The sequence below is a fragment of the Sinocyclocheilus anshuiensis genome, unplaced genomic scaffold, assembly GCF_001515605.1.
Source record: "Sinocyclocheilus anshuiensis isolate Anshui unplaced genomic scaffold, SAMN03320099.WGS_v1.1 scaffold24, whole genome shotgun sequence".
Taxonomy (NCBI): domain Eukaryota; kingdom Metazoa; phylum Chordata; class Actinopteri; order Cypriniformes; family Cyprinidae; genus Sinocyclocheilus; species Sinocyclocheilus anshuiensis.
The window spans coordinates 1,556,720-1,577,282 of record NW_015557090.1 but is presented as its reverse complement, the minus strand read 5'-3'; the positions used below and the strand labels follow the sequence as shown (position 1 = coordinate 1,577,282).

Below are 20,563 nucleotides of genomic sequence, written 5' to 3'. Positions count from 1 at the left end.
AACGCGTAGAAAGACAGTATAAGTCATTATATTCAGTAATTATGTCCCCACTGGATGCAACAAATGCCTCGTTTGTAATGGGTTTTAATGTTTTTGTCTCGTCGCTCCGGCTGGGACATGGCACCACAATATGTGAGGGGCGTAACATTTCCGTCTCACGCTTGAGGTATTCGGCCAATCACAACGCACTGGATAGCTGGCCAATCAGAGCACACCTCGCTTTTCAGACCGATGAGCTTTGTAAAAATCAACACGTTTCAGAAAGGCGGGGCATAGAGGAGAAACAATAATGTACAGTATGTGGAAAATAATGTGGTTTTTTAACTTTAAACCGCATAAACACATTTCATTACACCAAATACACAAAATAATGTTCTTTTTAGCAGCATCATATGACCCCTTTAACACTACTGCCTTGTTGAAAACATCGAGGAAAAAACTCAATTTCCCAGTATCCCGCATCTAAGCCCAACCCACCCCTGAGTAGTCACACAGCAGTTTAGCTAAAGAGTTTGATGGTAGCCGCTGTTCTTATGCGCCATAAAGCCACTGCAACACTCTTTCAGTTTTAGAGAAACATTTGCACACGTGTTTTGTGACGTGAAGTGCGCTCATAACGGAACTGCTTTCTGATCACCAACAAACGCACATAACTAGGCTAAATCCACCAATGCTAACTGCATGCGGCTCACCGGCTGCTCTAACTGAGGACCTAACGTTGTTAGGTTTAAAGTGAAGTAATCCAGCTGCAATGCAACACTGAATAATTTTTTATAGCCATTAGAAAATGTAGTATTTAAAACGACCCGAATGTCATTTCGTCTGTGGGCATGGATAAACTGACGCGACGTATAACAGTACTTATTTTGATACGCATTTAGTGTAACAAGTTGACGGTCTGTCTCGCCTTTCGTCTGTGACCTATTTGAATGGTGACGTCACGCCGTTAATCTTTAATTTCCGAGCACGCTGTGTGCAATAATATAACATTCAGTCGCACCGGTTAGAAGTTCCTATCTAAACTCACCCATCTGGATCTACCGCTAACATGGGGTCTAATGGAGACCTCAACGCAAACTCACAATGTCTCAGCAGCACTGGGGACCTGGTCCTGGACAAAGCAGTCAATCAGTGGATGGCCTGGGATAAGGTGAGAATGTAACCGGTTTTAAACATTCTCACACTGACATTATGTGTGTGTGTGTGTGTGTGTGTGTGTGTGTGTGTGTGTGTGTGACAATGGTTGCCAACCCTTGCCACTGTCAGTGGCTTTATGAAGTGTTTTCATATTGTTCATATGTTGTTTGTCTTAATCAGACTGTGCTCATAATTTTTTTTTAATACAGCATCTGCTTAGAAATTATAGGACTGTGTGTGTGTGTGTTTTTGTAGTCATGACCATTAAGAGCAATGTTATCAGAAATAAACCCTCTGAAGCATTTAGTATCACATTGCATTTCACTGCATTGCAGTGCCAACTTGAGTCATTGAAATGTTGGGTTGTGGTGGTACAATGATGATATCAGATGATGATACCATTGTAATTTGATATGTGCCATGTTACTACAATGGTTTTTGGATACATACCATAGTAGTACTGTGGTATTCTTGGAAGTACCTTGGAGTACTAGGTAAATACCATGGCCCATGAATTTTAGTACCATTAAATATATGAAAGGAACATGGTATGCATCTGATTTCATTGCCATACCCCAGTGCTCTTTTATAATTGGATGGTACTACCATGGTACACTTAGAAAAACCATGGTATTTCCACCCTTACAAAAAGTACTGGTCCTGTACAGTATATGGGACAGTGATGGTTTCAGATTTTCAGTACTAAAGTGGATGTGCCATGGTATGCCATGGTGATATTATAGTATCACTATGTTTTTAATATATTAAAAAGGTCTTATGCTTTAAATATTGAGATCTCAGAGATGGTACATTGAAACAGCTATTTTAGTGCTATTTTCAGATATGTTCAGAAATTACACATTGTTTTGTAAGTATATTAGTACAGTTTGCATCTCTTTTTCGGTTTTTGTTGCTCAGGCAAATTTAATAGTCATATGTCTGGCTGACCTCCTCTTGCAAATGTCAAACTCCGCCAGCACTGGATGACTGGTGTATATAGTAGTACACTACGGGGCAACCAGCTGGCAGTTGTGAAAAAAAAAAAAAAAGCCATTAGCCCAGCAAAAATAGATGGAAAGTGGCATTTCACTTTGTGGTATGTTTAAGTGGTACTTTTAGTGATTGTGTACTTTTAATGCTATTTAAGCATTCTTGTGTTCACATGTTTAGATGGCTCAGCTAGTTTACATGTTTGGATTAATCGGAAGCCTGTTCTGTCTAGGCTGTAGAGATCAGCTTTCAGCGACGGAAAATAAAGGAATTATTTTTCCGTCCAGACTGTTTAAAAAAAATCCATGATTAGATGCATTTCAGCTGACTCATTACTGAACCTGGCATACTAAAAGCAAATGCTGGGAAGAGTGTCTGGTGCTGCCCTCTTTTTTCACTATTTATATGTAAGAACATTATTGATTTTTGATCTGATCAATAACTTACCATTTGCAATGGCCTGCGGTGTCTCAGAATCATGTTTGTCCTTAAAAATACCTCCAAATTAGACTGCTGTACTATACTATTATGTGTGTTTGTTTGGGCTGTCAGTTGATTTAAATTAATGAATGAAGGAATGAAAGAAATGCCTATTAATTAGACAAATTATTGCATATATCAGTATTTGCTGGGAAAAGTCCCCAAATTAAGCCTTGGGAACTATGTTGGGACCCTAGATAAATATAGACTTCGGGGCCATTTTATGCTTGGGTTCAGGGGTGTAATTATTATTTTTATTATTATTTATTTTACTTGAAATTTAAGATGACAACACTAGTTTTTGGCTCTTTAGAATCCTCAGACACGGAAGCAGATGGAGTCTCTGGTGCGAGAGGGCCATGTGGTGGAGCTGAGGAGGAGGTTGTGCTCCAGGATGACGTTTGGAACAGCTGGCTTGAGAGCGGAGATGGGTGCGGGGTTTGCTTGCATCAATGACCTAACTGTCATCCAGTCCACACAGGTTAGTCCAGGTTAACAGTATGCAGATGGAATCTCATTATTTGACCTTCAATTTAATGGCCTGTTTACACTAAGCGTGAAGTGAAACCACTCTGTTTGTATTATTTCAACAATAAAATGTCAAAATACAGCCCATCTGACAGTACGAATATCTGTAATTCAATGATATTGTCATAGCAAGAATATATCACAGTATAATGGCGATTTCAATATCTCTTTAGTGTAGTCGTGGAATTTCAGATTTTACCATTGAATTACTGTTTTACAATAGTATATATTTATATGTATATCTCCGCGTTGATGGGCAGCAGAAAATAAGTAGGCCTAGTAATATATTATGTCTTTATTTTCCACATTAGTTTAAACTCGTATGGTTTAAAACGCATGATTTCAGCACGATAAACATGATAATCAGAACCAAAACAGATGTTTTTAGCAGGTCCGAGCTGTAATGGCGCAGCTCTATTCTGGAAAAGGGGGCGGGGAGCAGCAGCTCATTTGCATTTAAAGACACAGGCCCGAAAAACAGCGTGTTTCTGCTTCCACTCAAAATAGGCATTTTCAAAATGATATAATAAATTATCTGTGCGGTATTTTGAGCTGAAACTTCACAGATACATTCTGGGGACACCAGAGACTTATATTACATATTGTAAAAAGGGGCATAATATGTCTCCTTTAAGTTATTTTGGACTGTGCTGTTTTATGTACTGCTTTGATGCTGTGCAATAAGATAGGACATTGTTTTCATAAATATATTCTTTGAGATGCATTTCTAAATAATGTCAAGTGACAAGGTAAATATGATGCTAATATAGAAACGTGGCCAAGATGTTGTCATTACAAAAGTGTAGTAGTTGTTAGAAGTTGTTAGTGAAATTATAACCCATTAGCAGCAGAATCCTTTTTTTTTTTGTGGAAGTTAACCATCAGCAGAAAGCTCCATACTTTGCGCCGCCATCTTGGTTTTACAGAGCGGTGTGGGAGGTCACTCTGCAGGAAGGGCCAACATACAAACACGCTCTGCCCATCCCAGCTGCTGAAAAACTGAACAGAAAAGCTTGGATTACAACACATACAGAGGGGTTTTATCTCATCACTACACTATATCTTGACACTTGACATAGCAAATAGTTGTTTGCTGATTCTATGTAAGTAAAAATAGAGTGTAACACTTCTACACACATTCCCATTTTGTTAGCATTTTGCTTTTCAATTTGATTTATTTTTCTATTTTTTTTATTATTATTAATGCAGTGACTTTTACATGTTCCTTGAACTTGAAGACCAATCATATCAACAATGACCAACTCCACATTTATCTGGAATACTGCCTCTGGACACATGACCCACAAGCTTTTATCTTGTGTTCTTTGTTGTTTTGTTTGATTTATATCTTGTATTTTTTGGCATTTTGTATTTCTTTTGATGATGATAACTCTGTCTTTTCTTCATTATTCTTGTAGGGGATGTACAAGTACTTAGCCAAATATTTCCCTGACCTGAAAACAAGAGGGCTGGTGGTCGGTTTTGACACTCGTGCCCAAACAAGTAGTGGCTGCACCAGTGAACGGTAACATTCTCCAATCCATCATATGAACTGTCTTGATCCAAATACACCTTTACTGTGTTTTAGGGCTGCAACTAACGATTATTTTGATAATCGATTAGTTGGCCAATTTATTACGCAGACACGTATCTGTCAAAGTGTCTGACAGGGCAAGCCATTATGCTAATGCATCAGCTTGAAGCTTAAAATAAAGATTTCTCATGTTTTGGGCAGCTTGGATCATGTACTTTTTCTGCAGGAGCGCATTCTGTTTCCTCCACTATTTTTAGATGCATTTTGTCATCTATGAAGCGTCTGATATTTATATTCAGAAAATTACATGCTGTTATCCCTTTACAGTTCCTACTCTCATAACTATTTCACTATTTTTAGATGCATTTTGTGCATAGAAAGTGCTGTAATTTGATGCGACCGGCTGAAGTTGGACGTGCACTGTGGGCAGACCCGACTAATCGATAATGAGAATCGCTGTCGATGATTTTCATTATTGATAATAATCGATTTTATCGATTAGTTGTTGCAGCCCTACTGTGTTTATAATTTGACATATTTCATACCTAATGTACATCAACAAAATAGCATGTTCTTTCTTAAATAGGCCTGTTATTATAGGCTAGTATTTTATCTGTTGATTTGTAAATTCCAGAGTTTTAGAACTAGAAGATGGCTTATGTAACATAATGCCAATCCTATATAGTAAGTGACCAATTTTATTCAGTCTTTATCAGTTTTTAATTAAAGGTGTAGTTGCAAGACATGTAAATTCTGTCTGGCTCTCTTATCCTGAAACGTGTATGTTTTTTTTTTTTATATAACAATTTTTTTTTTTTTTACTTTATAATAATTTTCATTAATAAATCATTAACAAACACTATATAATGCTTAATGGAGCATTAGTTAATATATATTCAAAGAGTTAGAAACGTGTGATAATGTGCTCGTTAAAGGGATACTCCACCCCAAAATGAAAATGTAGTCATTAATCACTTACCCCCATGTCGTTGCAAACCCCTAAAAGCTTCGTTCGTCTTCGGAACACAATTTAAGATATTTTGGATGAAAACCAGGAGGCTTGTGACTGTCCCATTGACTGCCAAGTAAATAACACTGTCAAGGTCCAGAAAAGTATGAAAGACATCGTCAGAATAATCCATCCAAAGTGGTTCAATCTGAATTTTATGAAGCGATGAGAATACTTTTTGTACGCGAAGAAAACAAAAACAACGACTTCATTCAACAATTCGTCTCCTCTGTGTCTCTCCACATCACCGTAGTGCCATTTTGGAGAATATCCGCTGAACGCAAGCAGCGTACACTCTTCTGTGTCAGCTGCGCGTGGATGTGCTGTTTTCGTTCAAATCAAAGCGTAAATACACAGAAAACGTAAGTCGTTATTTTTGTTTTCTTCACGTACAAAAAGTATTCTTGTCGCTTCATAACGTTACGGTTGAACCACTGATGGCAGATGGATTATTCTGAAGATGTCTTTCATACTTTTCTGGACCTTGACAGTGTAATTTACTTGGCAGTCAATGGGACAGTCACAAGACTCCCGGTTTTCATCCAAAATATCTTAAATTGTGTTCCGAAGACGAACGAAGCTTTTACGGGTTTGGAACGACATGGAGGTAAGTGATTAATGACAAAATGTTCATTTTGGGGTGGAGTATCCCTTTATTGTTTGCTAATAAACTTATTAAACATTAGATACTGTTCAAACAAATCATTATTTCATGTAAGATAAAAATTTTTTTTATTAAACTTCCAATTCCATATGATCAAGCACTTATTGAAAATCTACAAATGATTTTAACAGATGTTATAAAGTGATTAAAAGCTTTTGCTGCTATTGAGGTGTAATACGGGTAATGTTGGGGACAGGTTTGGTGGTATGGGTAGGTTTAAGGGTTGGTTAAGGGGTCAACAGTGTACAGGGGTCAATTTGATCATTATAAGGGAACACGGTTTAATCTGTTTATATTATATTATTTTGATAAATTAACAAGTTTGTTTTCCCCTGTTTATTTATGATTGAAGGAATCTCCTGTTTAATGATATACTGAAGAGTAGTATACTAATGTGAGTGTTGAGGCAATAAAAACTTTTTTTTTTGCACCAAAATAACAATCGGTTTTGTCTTTAGCAAGCATTTAACTAAACTTAACCAGCCACCCTTTACACAAACCTTGTTACAATAGCTAAAAGTCAAATGCCCATAAAGATACTAAATGATTAGTAATCCTTTATAAAAATTTACAAATGATGAATAGTTTCAACTTTAGATTGGCTATTGCAAAAACATGAACAAATGATTAATAAATGATTAGTAAAGATGTGTGAATAGGGTAAATTCAGGTCTTTCGGGACACTTTTTGCCATTGAGATGACTGCTCATAAAGGTATTAATGTTTTGTTATTTATAAACATTTGCAAATGACGAATAGTTTCCACTTTAGATTGAGTACTGCAAAAGCATGAACAAATAATTAATAGATTATTTGCTAAGATGTGTAAATAGAGGTCTACACAACAAAAAAAGACCAACAAATGAAGATCATATGAACTGAAAGTTTACCCATACTAGGAATTAGTGCTCTGCATTTATCCCATCCTAAGTGCACACACACAGCAGTGAACACACACACACCGTGAACACACACCCGGAGCAGTGGGCAGCCATTCATTTATGCTGCGGCGCCCGGGGAGCAGTTGGGGGTTCGGTGCCTTGCTCAAGGGCACCTCAGTCGTGGTATTGAAGGTGGGAGAGAGCGCTGTACTTTCACTCCCCCCACCTACAATCCCTGCCGGTACGAGACTGGAACCCGCAACCTTTGGGTTATGAGTCCGACTCTCTAACCATTAGGCCACGACTTCCCCCTTTGTAACACGACTTTGTAAGCATTTAACGCATTATCTCACCTAAATGTTTGATCATGCAGTGCAATTTTTGTTTATACAATGGGGCAGTTGCTGCACAATAGCTTACACACGGGGCAAGCCTGATTTTGTGAGCTGTATGTGTATATGCGCTTTGAGTGTGCAAGTGCTGAATGGTTTAAACACTGACAAGACTTGTCAAATTACATCTCAGAGAAAGTTTTCAAATTACTTTGTTAGTCATTAAATAAAGAAATGTGAATTGTACAGTACCTCACCTTCAGCATTATAATTTTTTTTTTTACCCGTGCCGGACATATCGGCGCACTCCTAATAATATAAAATTATGATAACCAGATTAAGCCAATGTCCATAAAAGAGAGGAACTTTGGATCATGTTAACATCTTATTCAGAATCATGTTGATTTCAGAATCATGTTCACATCTGTGTAACAGTGTAAAAAATATGTATGTATTTTTTCTCTGCAGACTTGCAAGGTTGACTGCAGCTGTTATGCTTTGTAAAGATATCCCTGTCTATCTGTTCTCTACATATGTGCCTACCCCATTTGTGGTAAGAACATGTTATTGATAGATTTTTTTAATTAAATTTTTTTATGCATTTAAATTACAGTAGTATGTAGAAGAACTAAAATACCTTTCTCAAGTTGTTGTTATTTGGGAAAGATATTTAGGAGCAATTATAATGAACAAACTGGAACTCCAATCCTGTGAATTGTATTTCCATCATTTTGTCCTCCAGCCATATGCTGTGATGAAGTATGAAGCTGCAGCTGGAGTCATGATCACTGCGTCTCATAACAGAAAAGAGGACAATGGATACAAGGTGAGCATCTGCTAATCCTATTTTACTGTGAATTTATGAAATTGTCTACAGTTTTCAGTTGTCAAGGCCATTCTCCTTCATTACAATAAGAAAATACACTTGGGCTAAAAAGACAAATGACAGATTAGTGTACAATAAAATATAACACCCCAAATGAAAATTCTGTCATAAGTTGTTCCAGACCTGTATGACCTTCTTTCTTCTGTGGGACACAAAAGAACATATTTTGAAGAATGATGGTAACCAAACAGTTTGTTGCCATTGACTTTCATTGTATGGACATAAAAATCACTGAGACGTTTCTCAAAATATCTTATTTGTGTTCTGCAGAAGAAAGAAAGCCATACAGGGTTGTAACGTCATGAGGGTGAGTAAATGATGACACAATTTTGTAGATTTATTGTCTACATAAATTCCTCATTGAAAGTTATCTAACACCCCATTCACACGGGGCGTGAGCGTTAATGCTTGACGGAGGGCGTTTCTGAAGCTTGGTGCTGACGCGACCGTCATAGTGACAACAGCCAATCACATTAGTCTTCTGGTGTTGCATGAACGCGATTGGCTAGTGTCTGCGCTAGGGTATTTGCATAAGGCGATCTGATTGGCTGACGCCTGCGTTGGCGCTTGAAAAGTTGAAAAGTTTTCAACTTCTGCCGCGGGCAACGGACCCAACGTGACGCGACGGACCCACAATTCATTTCGGCAACGCTTGACGTCACTGCATTCAAAGTAAACGAGAGGCGTTGATGCCGACGCCCCGTGTGAATGGGGCATAAGTGGATAACATACAGTTGCAATTTTTAAAATGATTCAACCCCCCAGAGACTGTAACAAAAACATGAAATCACTCATGGTGCCTAAAACCCAGAGTTGGCAAAACTGAAACTTACCTGGCCAGCCAGCTAAATGGGCTTAATATAGAGCCGGTATCGCTCTCGTACTCGAGTGATACTGCGTTTATACAACAGTTCGACGGAACATATGTGTAATTAAACAAGAAACAACGGAGTGCCTAATAAAACCCTCTTTTGTGCGGAACTACTTCCTTCTGCCACGGATTCAAAGCTCAAGTTGACAGTTAAACATACGTCATTTTTAGAATTCGTATCAAGGGCATGTGCTGCTTCAGTTAGGTTATTAGTGAGAAATAATGCGGCAAGACATGCATCCAAATGAGAGAGAGAGACCGCAAAGCTAGACGTTTGTTCTTATATTAACTAACATACTCTACGATTATCTCAGTGAATAATAATAAAAAAAATAAAAAAAACATAGACCTGGCTAGAACAAGCGGAGTGATACAAAATTGTGAAAGTGCATTCCTGTAGCGATACCAATACAATAGCTCACGGTTCTCAACCAATCAGATTTGAGAACCAGAACGAACTGTTGTATAAAGTTTAATATCATTGATATTTCAAAGGAAAAACCATAACACAAGCACGCTAAAGTATGTCTTGTATATACCTCAGAACAGTGAGTCTAAGGGCTGGAAAACAATACACGATTTTTGCCCCGATTTTCCGCTGATTTACAGTCTAGAGAAGTTGACGCTAGTTGCTGAAAGTCAGAGCCAGTCTGCAGATTTGAGTTGATAGATTTCATAGAAAATCACATGGTGCATGATGGTCACAGACTCTTGATTTCTTTTAGCTTCAGACTACGTATCCATCCAGTCGGAGGATATCAAACATGTTTTATATTTTCAACAGATTTTAGAACACATTGTTTTCATGCGTGTCCTAGCAACAAGGTGTGAGTTTGTTGTGATCGGAACAACTTTAAAGTCTGGTAGTCAGTCGTTTAGAATGATGGCCAGTTTTACTTCTGTGACTATTACAAGTCGGTAATTGTATGATCCCCAGTGTTTTAAAATCTGTTCAGATTTTAAAAGTCGTGTAGTGTATTCCAGCCTTAAGATGTTCCATTTATCTGATTCAGCTGTGTGGATTTTCTGTAGGTTTACTGGCACAATGGTGCACAGATCTCCTCTCCACATGATAAGGAGATCTTGCATTGCATTGAGGAGAATACTGAACCCTGGCCCGAGTCCTGGAATGAGCACCTAGTTGAAAGCAGCCTGTTACGGAGAGACCCTCTCGAGGACGTCTGCCGCTGGTACATGGAAGAGCTAAACACTATCTGCTTCCACAGGTGCAGTCTCTCACCTGTACTAAGAGCGAGTACTGGTAGTTTTTTTTTTTTAAATGTACACTACTAAAAATAAAGGTGCTAGGAAGAAACAATGACAAACCATTTTTGTTTTCCCAAGAAAACTCTCAGTGAAGTATTCTTAAAAGAAGCATTTTGGTGTCATAAAAAACATTATTTGACATTGAGTGTGTTGCGTCTTTTTATATTCTAGACCAGTGGCGCTCAATTCCAGTCCTGGGCTACAATTGCTCTGCACATTTTGTGTGTCTTCCTTATTTAACGCACCTGATTCAGATCATCAGCTCGTTAGGAGGGAGATCCATGAACTTAACCGAGGGTGTCAGATAAGAGAGTCATACAAAATGTGCAGAGCAGTGGTACCCCAGGACTGGAATTGAGAACCACTGTTCTAGAGAACCTTTGTATTACCAAAAAAAAAAAAAAAAGCTTGTATATCAGGCTTTTTAAAATAAGAGGTGCCCTTGTATCATTTGTCCCCCTCAATATGATATACTTATTTTTAAATATTTCACAATATCAAAATTGTATTAGGTGATACCAATACCAGTGAAATTTCACAATTATATTTTATCATAATTACATTTTACCATTGACTTATTAAAAAACTTAAATATTAATAAATTGCATTTAATGCTTTTAAATTGAACTATTCTTAATTAACTATCCATTGCTAAACATTGAAGTAATTTTTCAAGGAAACAAATTAAGAGTGCTTTTGTTTTTTTCTTGTCAATATGGTAGACAAAACAAATTATAATACTTACTTGGCATTGTCATCCTGTTATTTGGTTTACTTTTAGTACTAATGCAAATGTTTGACACTTTTTTTTTTTTTTTTATATATATATATATATATATAAAAGAAACAGTGATCTATAATGATCTCTAAACAATAATCTTAAAGGCATAGTTCACCCAAAAATGAAAATTAGCCCGATTTACTCATCCTCAACCAATCCTAGGTGTATATAACTTTTTTTTTTTCAGACGAATACAATCGGAGTTATATTTAAAAATGTCCTGGCTCTTCCAAGCTTTATAATATGAAGTGAATGGGTGGTAATATTCAATAGCCCAATTCAAGTCCAATAAACTGCATCCATCCATCATAAAAAGTGCTCCACGCGGCTCCGAGAGGTTAATATAGGCCTCCTGAAGCAAATCGATGCATCATGATAAGAAAAATATCCATATTTAAAGCTGTAGTCCGTAACTTTTTTTTGGTTAAAAATTATTCGAAATCAATATTTGAGCAAGTACATAACCAGCCAGTGTTCGAAACTATCGCCTTACTTTAGCCCGATTCACAACGGTCAGCTTATAATAATGTTTTCTAATTTGAGTGGTACAGGTAGGTTTTCGAGGGAAATTCGAGAATGTCGCTACGTCATTACGTCACTTCTGTAAACATAAAGAAGTTGTCCCGGCTACTAGGCTATCACATGTGAGGATCCTGCAGGTGGCAGATCGTTTATAGCCTTTTCTCACAGCAGCCAGAATAATTAAATGTATAATTTTGATGGGGGATTGTAATCCAGAAAGGATTATGTGTTTATGAATGCTTATTTGAGTCATGTATTCCAAGACGTAGGCTAGAATCTGTGAGTGCAAAGTACAATATCCACACCGGCGTGGTGACTGACTGCCACACATACTTCTCAAAACATTAGATTCATCCGCGCTGGAGCTGTGCCGGTGCACAACCCACGCAAGGAAGATAATTCCGCACACAGCTGCAATTGCAGGTTTTCAAACAGAGATGGCGACAAAGAGACAAAACTTACGGACTGCAGCTTTAAAATTTTATAAACCGTAATCTCTAGCTTCCGCTAACTCTCATACACTCATTTACAAGAGAGTGGCATTCCAGTAGGGCGTAGGAGTAGTATAAACTCCGGTGAGAAGTGACAAATGCAGAAGCGCAGAGGAGAGAGCAAAACAAAACACTGGTCACAAATTAGAAGTGCAAAATGAGGATTTGTAAAGAAGAATTTTGGAGGATTTCGATATAAGCCAAGAGGAGACTGGTTTTCTTTGTTAACAAAGGAAACTTTGCTTCCTTTGCTACTGTAAACAAACCTAGGTTCTCGCGAGACTAGCATATTCTCACTGGACCTTATGCCTTGAGGGTGAGTAAATCATGGGGTAATTTTCATTTTTGGGTGAACTATCCTTTGTCATTTTCTGTTTGCCTAGAGAATGAAGTATTTGTTCAATTAAGTATTTGTTTTAACATATAGGGGGTTATTTGATTTTTGATCACTTTTTAAAATGAATTACTTCACAAATTTAGAAGTTTTAGCACAAATCAATACGTTTTATTTATTTATTTTTCTTCTCTCATTGCAGAGAGCTTAACGCAAAGTCTCCCCTGAAGTTTGTGCACTCATCTTTCCATGGTGTTGGTCACAACTATGTCCAGAGAGCTTTTCAGCAGTTTGGCTTTCCACCTCCCATCCCTGTTCCAGAACAGAAAGAAACAGATCCAGATTTTTCAACTGTCAGTTGTCCTAACCCAGAGGAAGGAGAATCAGTCTTGGTAAGATTATCAGTCTCAAAAGATTTATATATAAAGATAAAATTAAGATATCATATACACTCTATGGACAAAAGTATGGGACACACCTCTTAATTATTAAATTCAGGTGTTTCAATTATACCCATTCCCATAGGTGTATAAAATCAAGCACCTAGCCATGCAGTCTGTGTACACAAGCAAAAACAAATGGGTTGTTCTGGGGCCCGTTTCAATAAGGAGGTTCAACCAACTGAAAATTGAAACGTGAACACTGAGTTGACTTACCCTGAGATGGGAGTTTTCGGGTTCAGAACAGCTGAATTGAGTTAGAGTTAACCTACTCAGAGTCGAGTTTAGCGCATGCACCATGACTATGAAAAGCCATGATCAATGGAGCTCCGAAATTATGATTCACCATGGCAACAGCTAGGGGTGGGCGATATGACCAAAATCTTATTTCACGGTATGATCAATTTTATTTCACGATAACAATATCTCGATATAGCTATTTTTTTGTTTTGTTATTACAAATAAGAAAAAGAAGCAAATTACAAACACAATAGCACACATTAATATAAAATACACTTTTAATTTATTCAGCTATGGTAGGCTACAGTAGGTTTATTTAACATGAAGAAGGAAATTTTACATAAATTGAATGAAGTGTATAAATAAAACACTGCATAGTCTTCACTGTATCAATCAAACATGAACTGATTCTTATTTCACTGTATGAATCAAACATGAACTGATTCTTATTAAAGATCCAAAAGTGATTCAGTAAAGTGCAGTGAGTGATTAACTTTAATGACAGACAGCAGCAGGTAAATTAGACTGCTGTCCCTTTAAGACCAACTGCACGGATCCAATATACTGATACACATCTGGTTTTATTTACGTTTATTTAACACATAACCAACTGTGTTTCTGTGAATACTCCACACGACGGCATTTTGACATAATGTTTAGCTGCTTTTTTTTTTTTTGCTTTTTCTTTTGCCTGTGGGATACCATGACAATTGTGCGTATTTGACCATTCAAGCACGAAAGAGATCTGTTTTTGCAATCACATGCTGTCTGAGAAAGGGGCTTTCAGTGCGCGTGCTTCGGCTGTGTGTCAGTCAGCACGAGCAGCGGATTGTTATTTTTCACTGCTTATTGCGCTTAATAGCTTTATTAAACATCATGCAAGTCCCAAATTGGCGATCGCATGCTGTCTGAGAGAGGCGCTTTCTCGGTGGGTTTGTCAGTCAGCGCGAGCACCGCATTGAGTACTTTTTCACTGCTTATTGCGCTTAATAGCTATCAAGTGCGTCCCACTCTTTATTTTCTCATTCATGCATGTTTCCTTGTCACTCCAAGGTGAATATAACTTTTAAGTAGTACTATGTTACACAGATATATTTGCATACCGCAGAATACACGATATAGCAAAATCTCTAACAATAGACAATTTATTCCACGGTAACAATATATACCGTCATACCGCCCAGCCCTAGCAACAGCAGCCGACAAAAAGACGTCTGCATACTTCCAAGTGAATATGTAACTATAATTCTTAATCACTGATATAATATCAAAGGTAAAAACTGGCAGAAAAGTAAGTTATTGAACTAATATTAATTTTCATTTTTGATGGGTTTGTGCTCAGAAAACTACACAAATTCTCATAAAGAGCGTGAGAGCGAGTCACACTTTCCTCACCGCTCTGCATACAGCGACCTTACTAATGTGCTCTGCATCCCTGATGTTATATAGAAAACTACCATTTAAAAATGGTACTGCTCAAATAAATATGCATGCAGATATGGCAAAAAAATCAAAATAATCATATCCCGATGTAAATGTAACTCCCTACGAATGCATTTCACCATCTGCATGATGAAAATATGTGCAATGAATGAATGTACCAGCACTGCAAAAAAAAATATTTTCTTAGTATTTTTGTCTTTTTGTTTCCAGTCAAAATATCTAAAGATAAATCAAGATGAATTTTCTACATAAGAAAAATTACATAAGGTATTTAGTCTTTTAAGTGAATTTTTCTTATTTTGCAAATTATCTGCCAATGGGGTAAGAAAAATAATCTTGTTTCCATTTACATTAAGATTGTTTTTCTTGTTTTAAGTAAAATGTACTTAATTTAGATTCCAAAATACTCACTAAGAAAAGCATTTTTGCAGCGTGAATGAATAAATGATGTATTTAAACATTGCTTATGTTTTAAAAAGGGAGAGGAGACCGACATAAACTCTGGGTTTAACGAAGAAAACCTGCTCCAGACCAGGTTAGGTTCACAGAGTAAATTATCATGGTAACTGACTCTTGAGTATAAGTTACCTCTCTTTCAGAAACGGACTTGACTTACCCTGCTTTCTCGGGTTTGACAATCCTTCCATTCTGAAACGGAAAACCCAGAGTTCCCCTCATTTTAGGGTCAACATACTCAGAGTTTTCACTTAACCTCCTTTCTGAAATGGGCCTCTGAAGAGCTTAGTGAATTCAATCATGGGACTGTGAGAGGATGACACCTTTGCAGTAAGGCAGTTTGTGAAACAGCAACTCGGGCATGAATAGGAAGACCATGTAAAATCACACAGCGGGGTCACTGAGTGCTGAGGCGCAGAGTGCTTAAAATACTCATAGTCCAAACTTTCACTGGTGTTAATATCAGTACAAAAACTGTGCGGCAGAAGATTCATTAAATGGGTTTCCATGGCCGAGAAGCTGCATTCAAGCCTCACATAACCAAGTATAATGTTAAGCATCGAATGGAGTGGTGTGAAGCATGCCATCAATGGACTCTGGAGCAGTGGAAACCTGTTGTTTATAGTGACAAATCACGCTTCTTTGTTTGGCAGTCTGATGTGCAAGTCTGAGTTTGGCGGATGCCAAGAGAATGTTACCTGCCTGAACGCACTGTAAAGTTTGGTGGATGAGGGATAATGGTATGGGCCTGTCTTCAGGGGTTGGGCTCGGCCCGTTTCAGTGATGGGAAATCTTAATGCTTCAGCATACCAAGACATTTTGGACAATGCAATGCATCCAACTTTGTGGGAACAGTTTGGGTAAGGCCCTTTTCTACTCCAGCATGACTGTGCCCCAGTGCACAAAGGTCCATGAAGACATGGTTGGATGAGTTTGTTGTGGAAAAACTTGACTGACCTGCTCAGAGGCCTTACCTCAACTGCATCAAACACCTTTAGGATGAACTGGAATGGAGATTGCGAGCCAGGCCTTCTTGTCAAACATTAGTACCTGGCCTTAAAAATGATCTACTGGATGAATGGCAAAAAAATCCAACAGAAACACTCTAAAATCTTGTGTAAAGCCTTACCAGAAGAGTGGAAGCTGTTATAGCTGCAAACAGGGGACCATATATATTTAGACCCCCTTGGTTATGGCATGACAGTGGAAAAAAAGTAATACTGTACCAAGTCATTATGCAGACATGACTTGATTTTTGGCATCATTGTGCACTTGATTACACAGACACAATTTGAAGAGAACTGAACTGAGCTTGATGATGACTGAATCAACGATGAACTGACTCTAAAGGGATAGTTCATCCAAAAATGAAAATTCTGTCATTAAAGGGGTGGTTGATCAGCTTTTTTCAACAGCTTGATTGTGTTTATGGGGTGCAGTGTAACATGTATTCCTGCTTCGTTTAAAAAAAAAAAATAAAAAAAAACTTATTTTTTAAATTTTTTACCGTTATTCTACATCGCTGTTTCCATTCTCGTCAAAACGGTCTGTTGAGTTCCTGGTTCTATGAAGCCCCTCCCTCAGAAATACGCAATAGTCTCTGATTGCTTAGCGGGCTCAGTGTGGAGGCCTAGTGCACGTTGTCAGGAAACATCACGCCCCCTTTCCATTACGGGTAGTTGCGTGTTCCCGGGGGCGCGGTTTATGTACACATCAGGGTTAGGTGATGTCACAAACTGAGGAAGTAGCTCATTGTAATCCCTACCAGATGTTTTTTGTAGTCCTTAAACAGTGATTTCTTTAAAATAAAATATCTCCCTTTGCATTGAACACTGAGCATCGTAACTTTGTAGATGTTGTTTATGCTCTAACAGCAACATTACACACTAACTAAAGTTCAAAAAGTTAAATCATAATCAACCACCCCTTTAATTACTCACCCTCATGTCGTTCCGAACCCGTAAGACGTTCGTTCATCTTTGGAAAACATTGAAGATATTTTTGATGAAATCCAAGAGCTTTCTAAGCCTGCATAGACATCAAGGGAACTACCACATTCAAGGCACAGAAACATAGTAAGGGCATCGTTAAAATAGTCCACGTGACATCAGTGGTTCAACCGTAATTTTATGAAGCTACCAGAATTCTTTTTGCGAACAAAGCAAACAAAAATAATGACTTTAGTCAACAATTCTTCTCTTCTACTCTTCTCTTCTGTCACTGTCCGCCGCCATTCACGAGAGTACCATGACGTATGTGTGTGATGCTGCTGAAGTAGAACACGCATGCTCTTGTTTACAAGCAGAGGAATGCACACGCATGTGTCGTGGTACTATCGTGAATGCCAGCAGACAGTGACAGGGAAGAGAATAATTTTCTTAAATTGTGTTCCGAAGATGAATGAAGGTCTCATGGGTTTGGAACGACATGAGGGTAATTAATGACAGAATTTTAATTTTTGGGTGAACTATCCCTTTAACTGGAAAATTGACTGTTTGCTATTGTCCTCTTGGATTATTGACACACTATTTTCCTGTTTAACTCTGTAAAGCTGCTTTGACACTATATGTATTGTATAAAGCACTATACAGGTGCATCTCAATAAATTAGAATCTCATGGAAAAGTTCAAAATGAACTTTTCCACGACATTCTAATTTATTGAGATGCACCTGTATAAATAAAGGTGACTTGACATGACATGACCATTGACTTGTGTTGCATTGACTTTGTATAGGAGCTGTCCCTTCGTTTGGCTGAGAGAGAAGAGGCCCATATTGTTGTGGCAACAGACCCTGATGCTGACCGCTTGGCAGTTGCAGAGCGGAATGGCAAGTAGGTTATCTTATGCTCATTAAAACCCTCAGCAGTAAAATGCAGCAGTATCAATTCTACTGAACAGTACTTCTGAACTCTTGAATCAAGTTGTGTCCAATGGTTTTTTTATGGGCAGTTTTGGTTGGAAAGTGTTCACGGGAAATGAGTTGGCTGCATTGCTTGGCTGGTGGATGTTGTTTAACTGGAAGGAAGCACACCCTGACCCAGCAGATACTGAGACAGTATACATGCTGGCCACCACTGTTTCTTCCAAAATACTTAAAGCCTTTGCACGCATAGAAGGCTTTCATTTTGAGGTTAGTTCAAGTCTCAATTTGAAGTTATTACTAAGATTAAAAATGCCTTGAGTGCTTTGTTATTCTTACATATAGACTATGATCTAAATGTAGATTTTTGTTTGCTAAACAAAATACAAGGCCACTTAGTTTAAGTTCTTACTGAACTTTGGTATTTTTACTTTGCTCCCCTTCATCCTAGGAAACATTGCCTGGTTTCAAATGGATTGGAAAAAGAATCCATGAATTAACAAAAACAGGAAAGGAAGTCATTTTTTCCTTTGAAGAATCCATTGGTAAGTACATTTAACTGCAGACAAACAGCTTGACAGCCCTGTTTATTCTGTAAATTAGTGGGATATTTTGGATAATTCACTCAAAAATGTTGTCATCATCAATCTGTTTTACTTTCCTCTTTGGAACACAAAAGAAGAATCTTGATTGATTGATTGATTGATTGTCCATATTTAAAGTCAGTGGAGCCCATTGATGTTTTGAACTTTTTGAGTTTGTATGGACAAAATGAATTGAAACATTATTTAAAAAATATTTTGTGTTATACAGAAGAAATGCAAACTGCAATGCCCATTTTTCATAATCCGATTGATTGATTTTCCTGTGTCACCTTGAAATACGTCACACAATTTATGTTGTTTTGAAGTTTATAAGGGGTTGTATTTTCATCAACTTGAGTGTAAAAGCATATGTAGAGGAATGATAACGTTGTGTCATCCTTTATTTTGATGCCAGGGTTTTTGTGTGGAAACATGGTTCTTGATAAGGATGGAGTCAGTACAGCAACTGTTGTGGCTGAGATGGCTGCTTATCTGCACACCAAAAACCTTTCCTTGAACAAACAGCTAATCAACATTTATGAAATGTGAGTATCTCTTCTGCTACTCTTTTTATTTTCGTTTTTTAGTTTTCTTTCTTAAGTACCTAATAATGATCAACCTAATAATTATCACTGTTGTACCCCAGCTATGGCTATCACGTTTCCAGAACATCCTATGTCCTCTGCAGTGACCCTTTAACTATTCATAGAATATTTAGCCGCCTGCGTAATTTTGGAGGTCCGGGTGATTACCCAGAATTATGTGGTGACTACTGCATCACACACATCAGAGATGTGACCACTGGTTATGACAGCAGTCAGCCTGACAAAAAATGTGTATGTCAAAGCAGTTATTTTATATGTTTCTTGATTTTAAGTCAAAGACAGACAGTTTGACTGGAATACATTTTCTTTTAATATCTTCTTTAGGTCCTTCCATTGTCAAAAAATAGCCAAATGGTCACATTTACATTTCAGAATGGCGTTGTTGCCACACTAAGGACCAGCGGGACTGAGCCAAAGATCAAGTATTACTCAGAATTCTGTGCAGTACCTGGAGAACGGTTTGTATCGTCTATTAAAGTTTTGAAATGAAGGATGTTGTTGGTATTAGACTACTTCACTGGTTTTAACACTCCAGTTGTTGTTTTTTTTACTTTAAATTTATGATGTGATTTTTAAATTGATGATAATTTGAATTTGAATGCATGAATTGTCTAAGTTAGACAAAATGTCAATCCAAGTGGCAGACTTTACCTGATTTTTCTCTATTCTTGAATATAGGAGACAAATATTTGCAAATTTGAACTGTTTTCAATTGTATTTTTGCAGTGATATCTCTAGTCTGGAGGAGGAGTTAAGAAAAGTGACCACTGCTCTAGTTGAAGAGTTTCTTGAGCCTGACAAGAACAACCTGCTTCGCAGATCAGTGTAGCTTTATTTAAATAGTGGTAAGATCATTGTCGTCTTGGGCATCTTGTGTAAAACCAGTCCCAAAGGCCTGTCAGTGAGCCATCCTGTGAATGTCGTTTTATTACTGTGAAATAATTTTGAAGCATAATCACCTCATGGCTTTCAAACTAAGAAGAAAACACAACTGCTTATTTCTTGTCATATATAAACCACTAAAATGAATATTGTCATGATCATTTTTTTTTTCTTTCACAATTCAATGCGTCTTGCTCAGAGAAAGAAAAATGAAAAGTGTTGATTTTATTTGTAGAACTTTTTTTCAAGAAACCATCTTAGCTTGATCTTTGAGTGTCACATTATTACCATAACTTCTGTTGTATTAGGCCCACCTGCTATGATTCAATGTTTGCTGGTGTCCTG

At 37.5% G+C, this 20,563-nt stretch overlaps 1 protein-coding gene across 3 annotated transcripts; it reads left to right on the top strand.

Moving 5' to 3' along the window:
* The first annotated feature begins 503 nt into the window (after positions 1–503).
* Positions 504–20,350, top strand: LOC107677044 (glucose 1,6-bisphosphate synthase-like). 3 transcript variants are annotated; one of them, XM_016471836.1, is made up of 14 exons: positions 504–1,150; positions 2,921–3,088; positions 4,554–4,660; positions 8,024–8,108; positions 8,298–8,381; positions 10,345–10,538; positions 12,909–13,098; positions 18,021–18,118; positions 18,237–18,417; positions 18,599–18,692; positions 19,147–19,276; positions 19,441–19,567; positions 19,661–19,794; positions 20,063–20,350. In XM_016471836.1, the coding sequence occupies exons 1-14, from the start codon at positions 1,049–1,051 to the stop codon at positions 20,163–20,165; spliced, it is 1,797 nt and encodes a 598-aa protein (XP_016327322.1). In that variant the 5' UTR covers positions 504–1,048; the 3' UTR covers positions 20,166–20,350. The 3 variants fall into 3 exon arrangements, with proteins under 3 accessions (XP_016327322.1, XP_016327321.1, XP_016327320.1); XM_016471835.1 differs by having other exon boundaries at positions 19,378–19,567; positions 19,709–19,794; XM_016471834.1 differs by having other exon boundaries at positions 19,378–19,567.
* Positions 20,351–20,563: the final 213 nt, after the last annotated feature.

What these genes read in the sequence shown, in the direction of transcription:
- LOC107677044 (XM_016471834.1), top strand. Translation starts at nt 1,049, where the DNA reads ATGGGGTCTAATGGAGACCTCAACGCAAACTCACAATGTCTCAGCAGC. An exon ending in AGTGGATGGCCTGGGATAAG is followed by an intron (nt 1,151 to 2,920) that starts GTGAGAATGTAA and finishes TTGGCTCTTTAG; the next exon opens with AATCCTCAGACACGGAAGCA. An exon ending in TTCCTTTGAAGAATCCATTG is followed by an intron (nt 18,693 to 19,146) that starts GTAAGTACATTT and finishes TTTTGATGCCAG; the next exon opens with GGTTTTTGTGTGGAAACATG.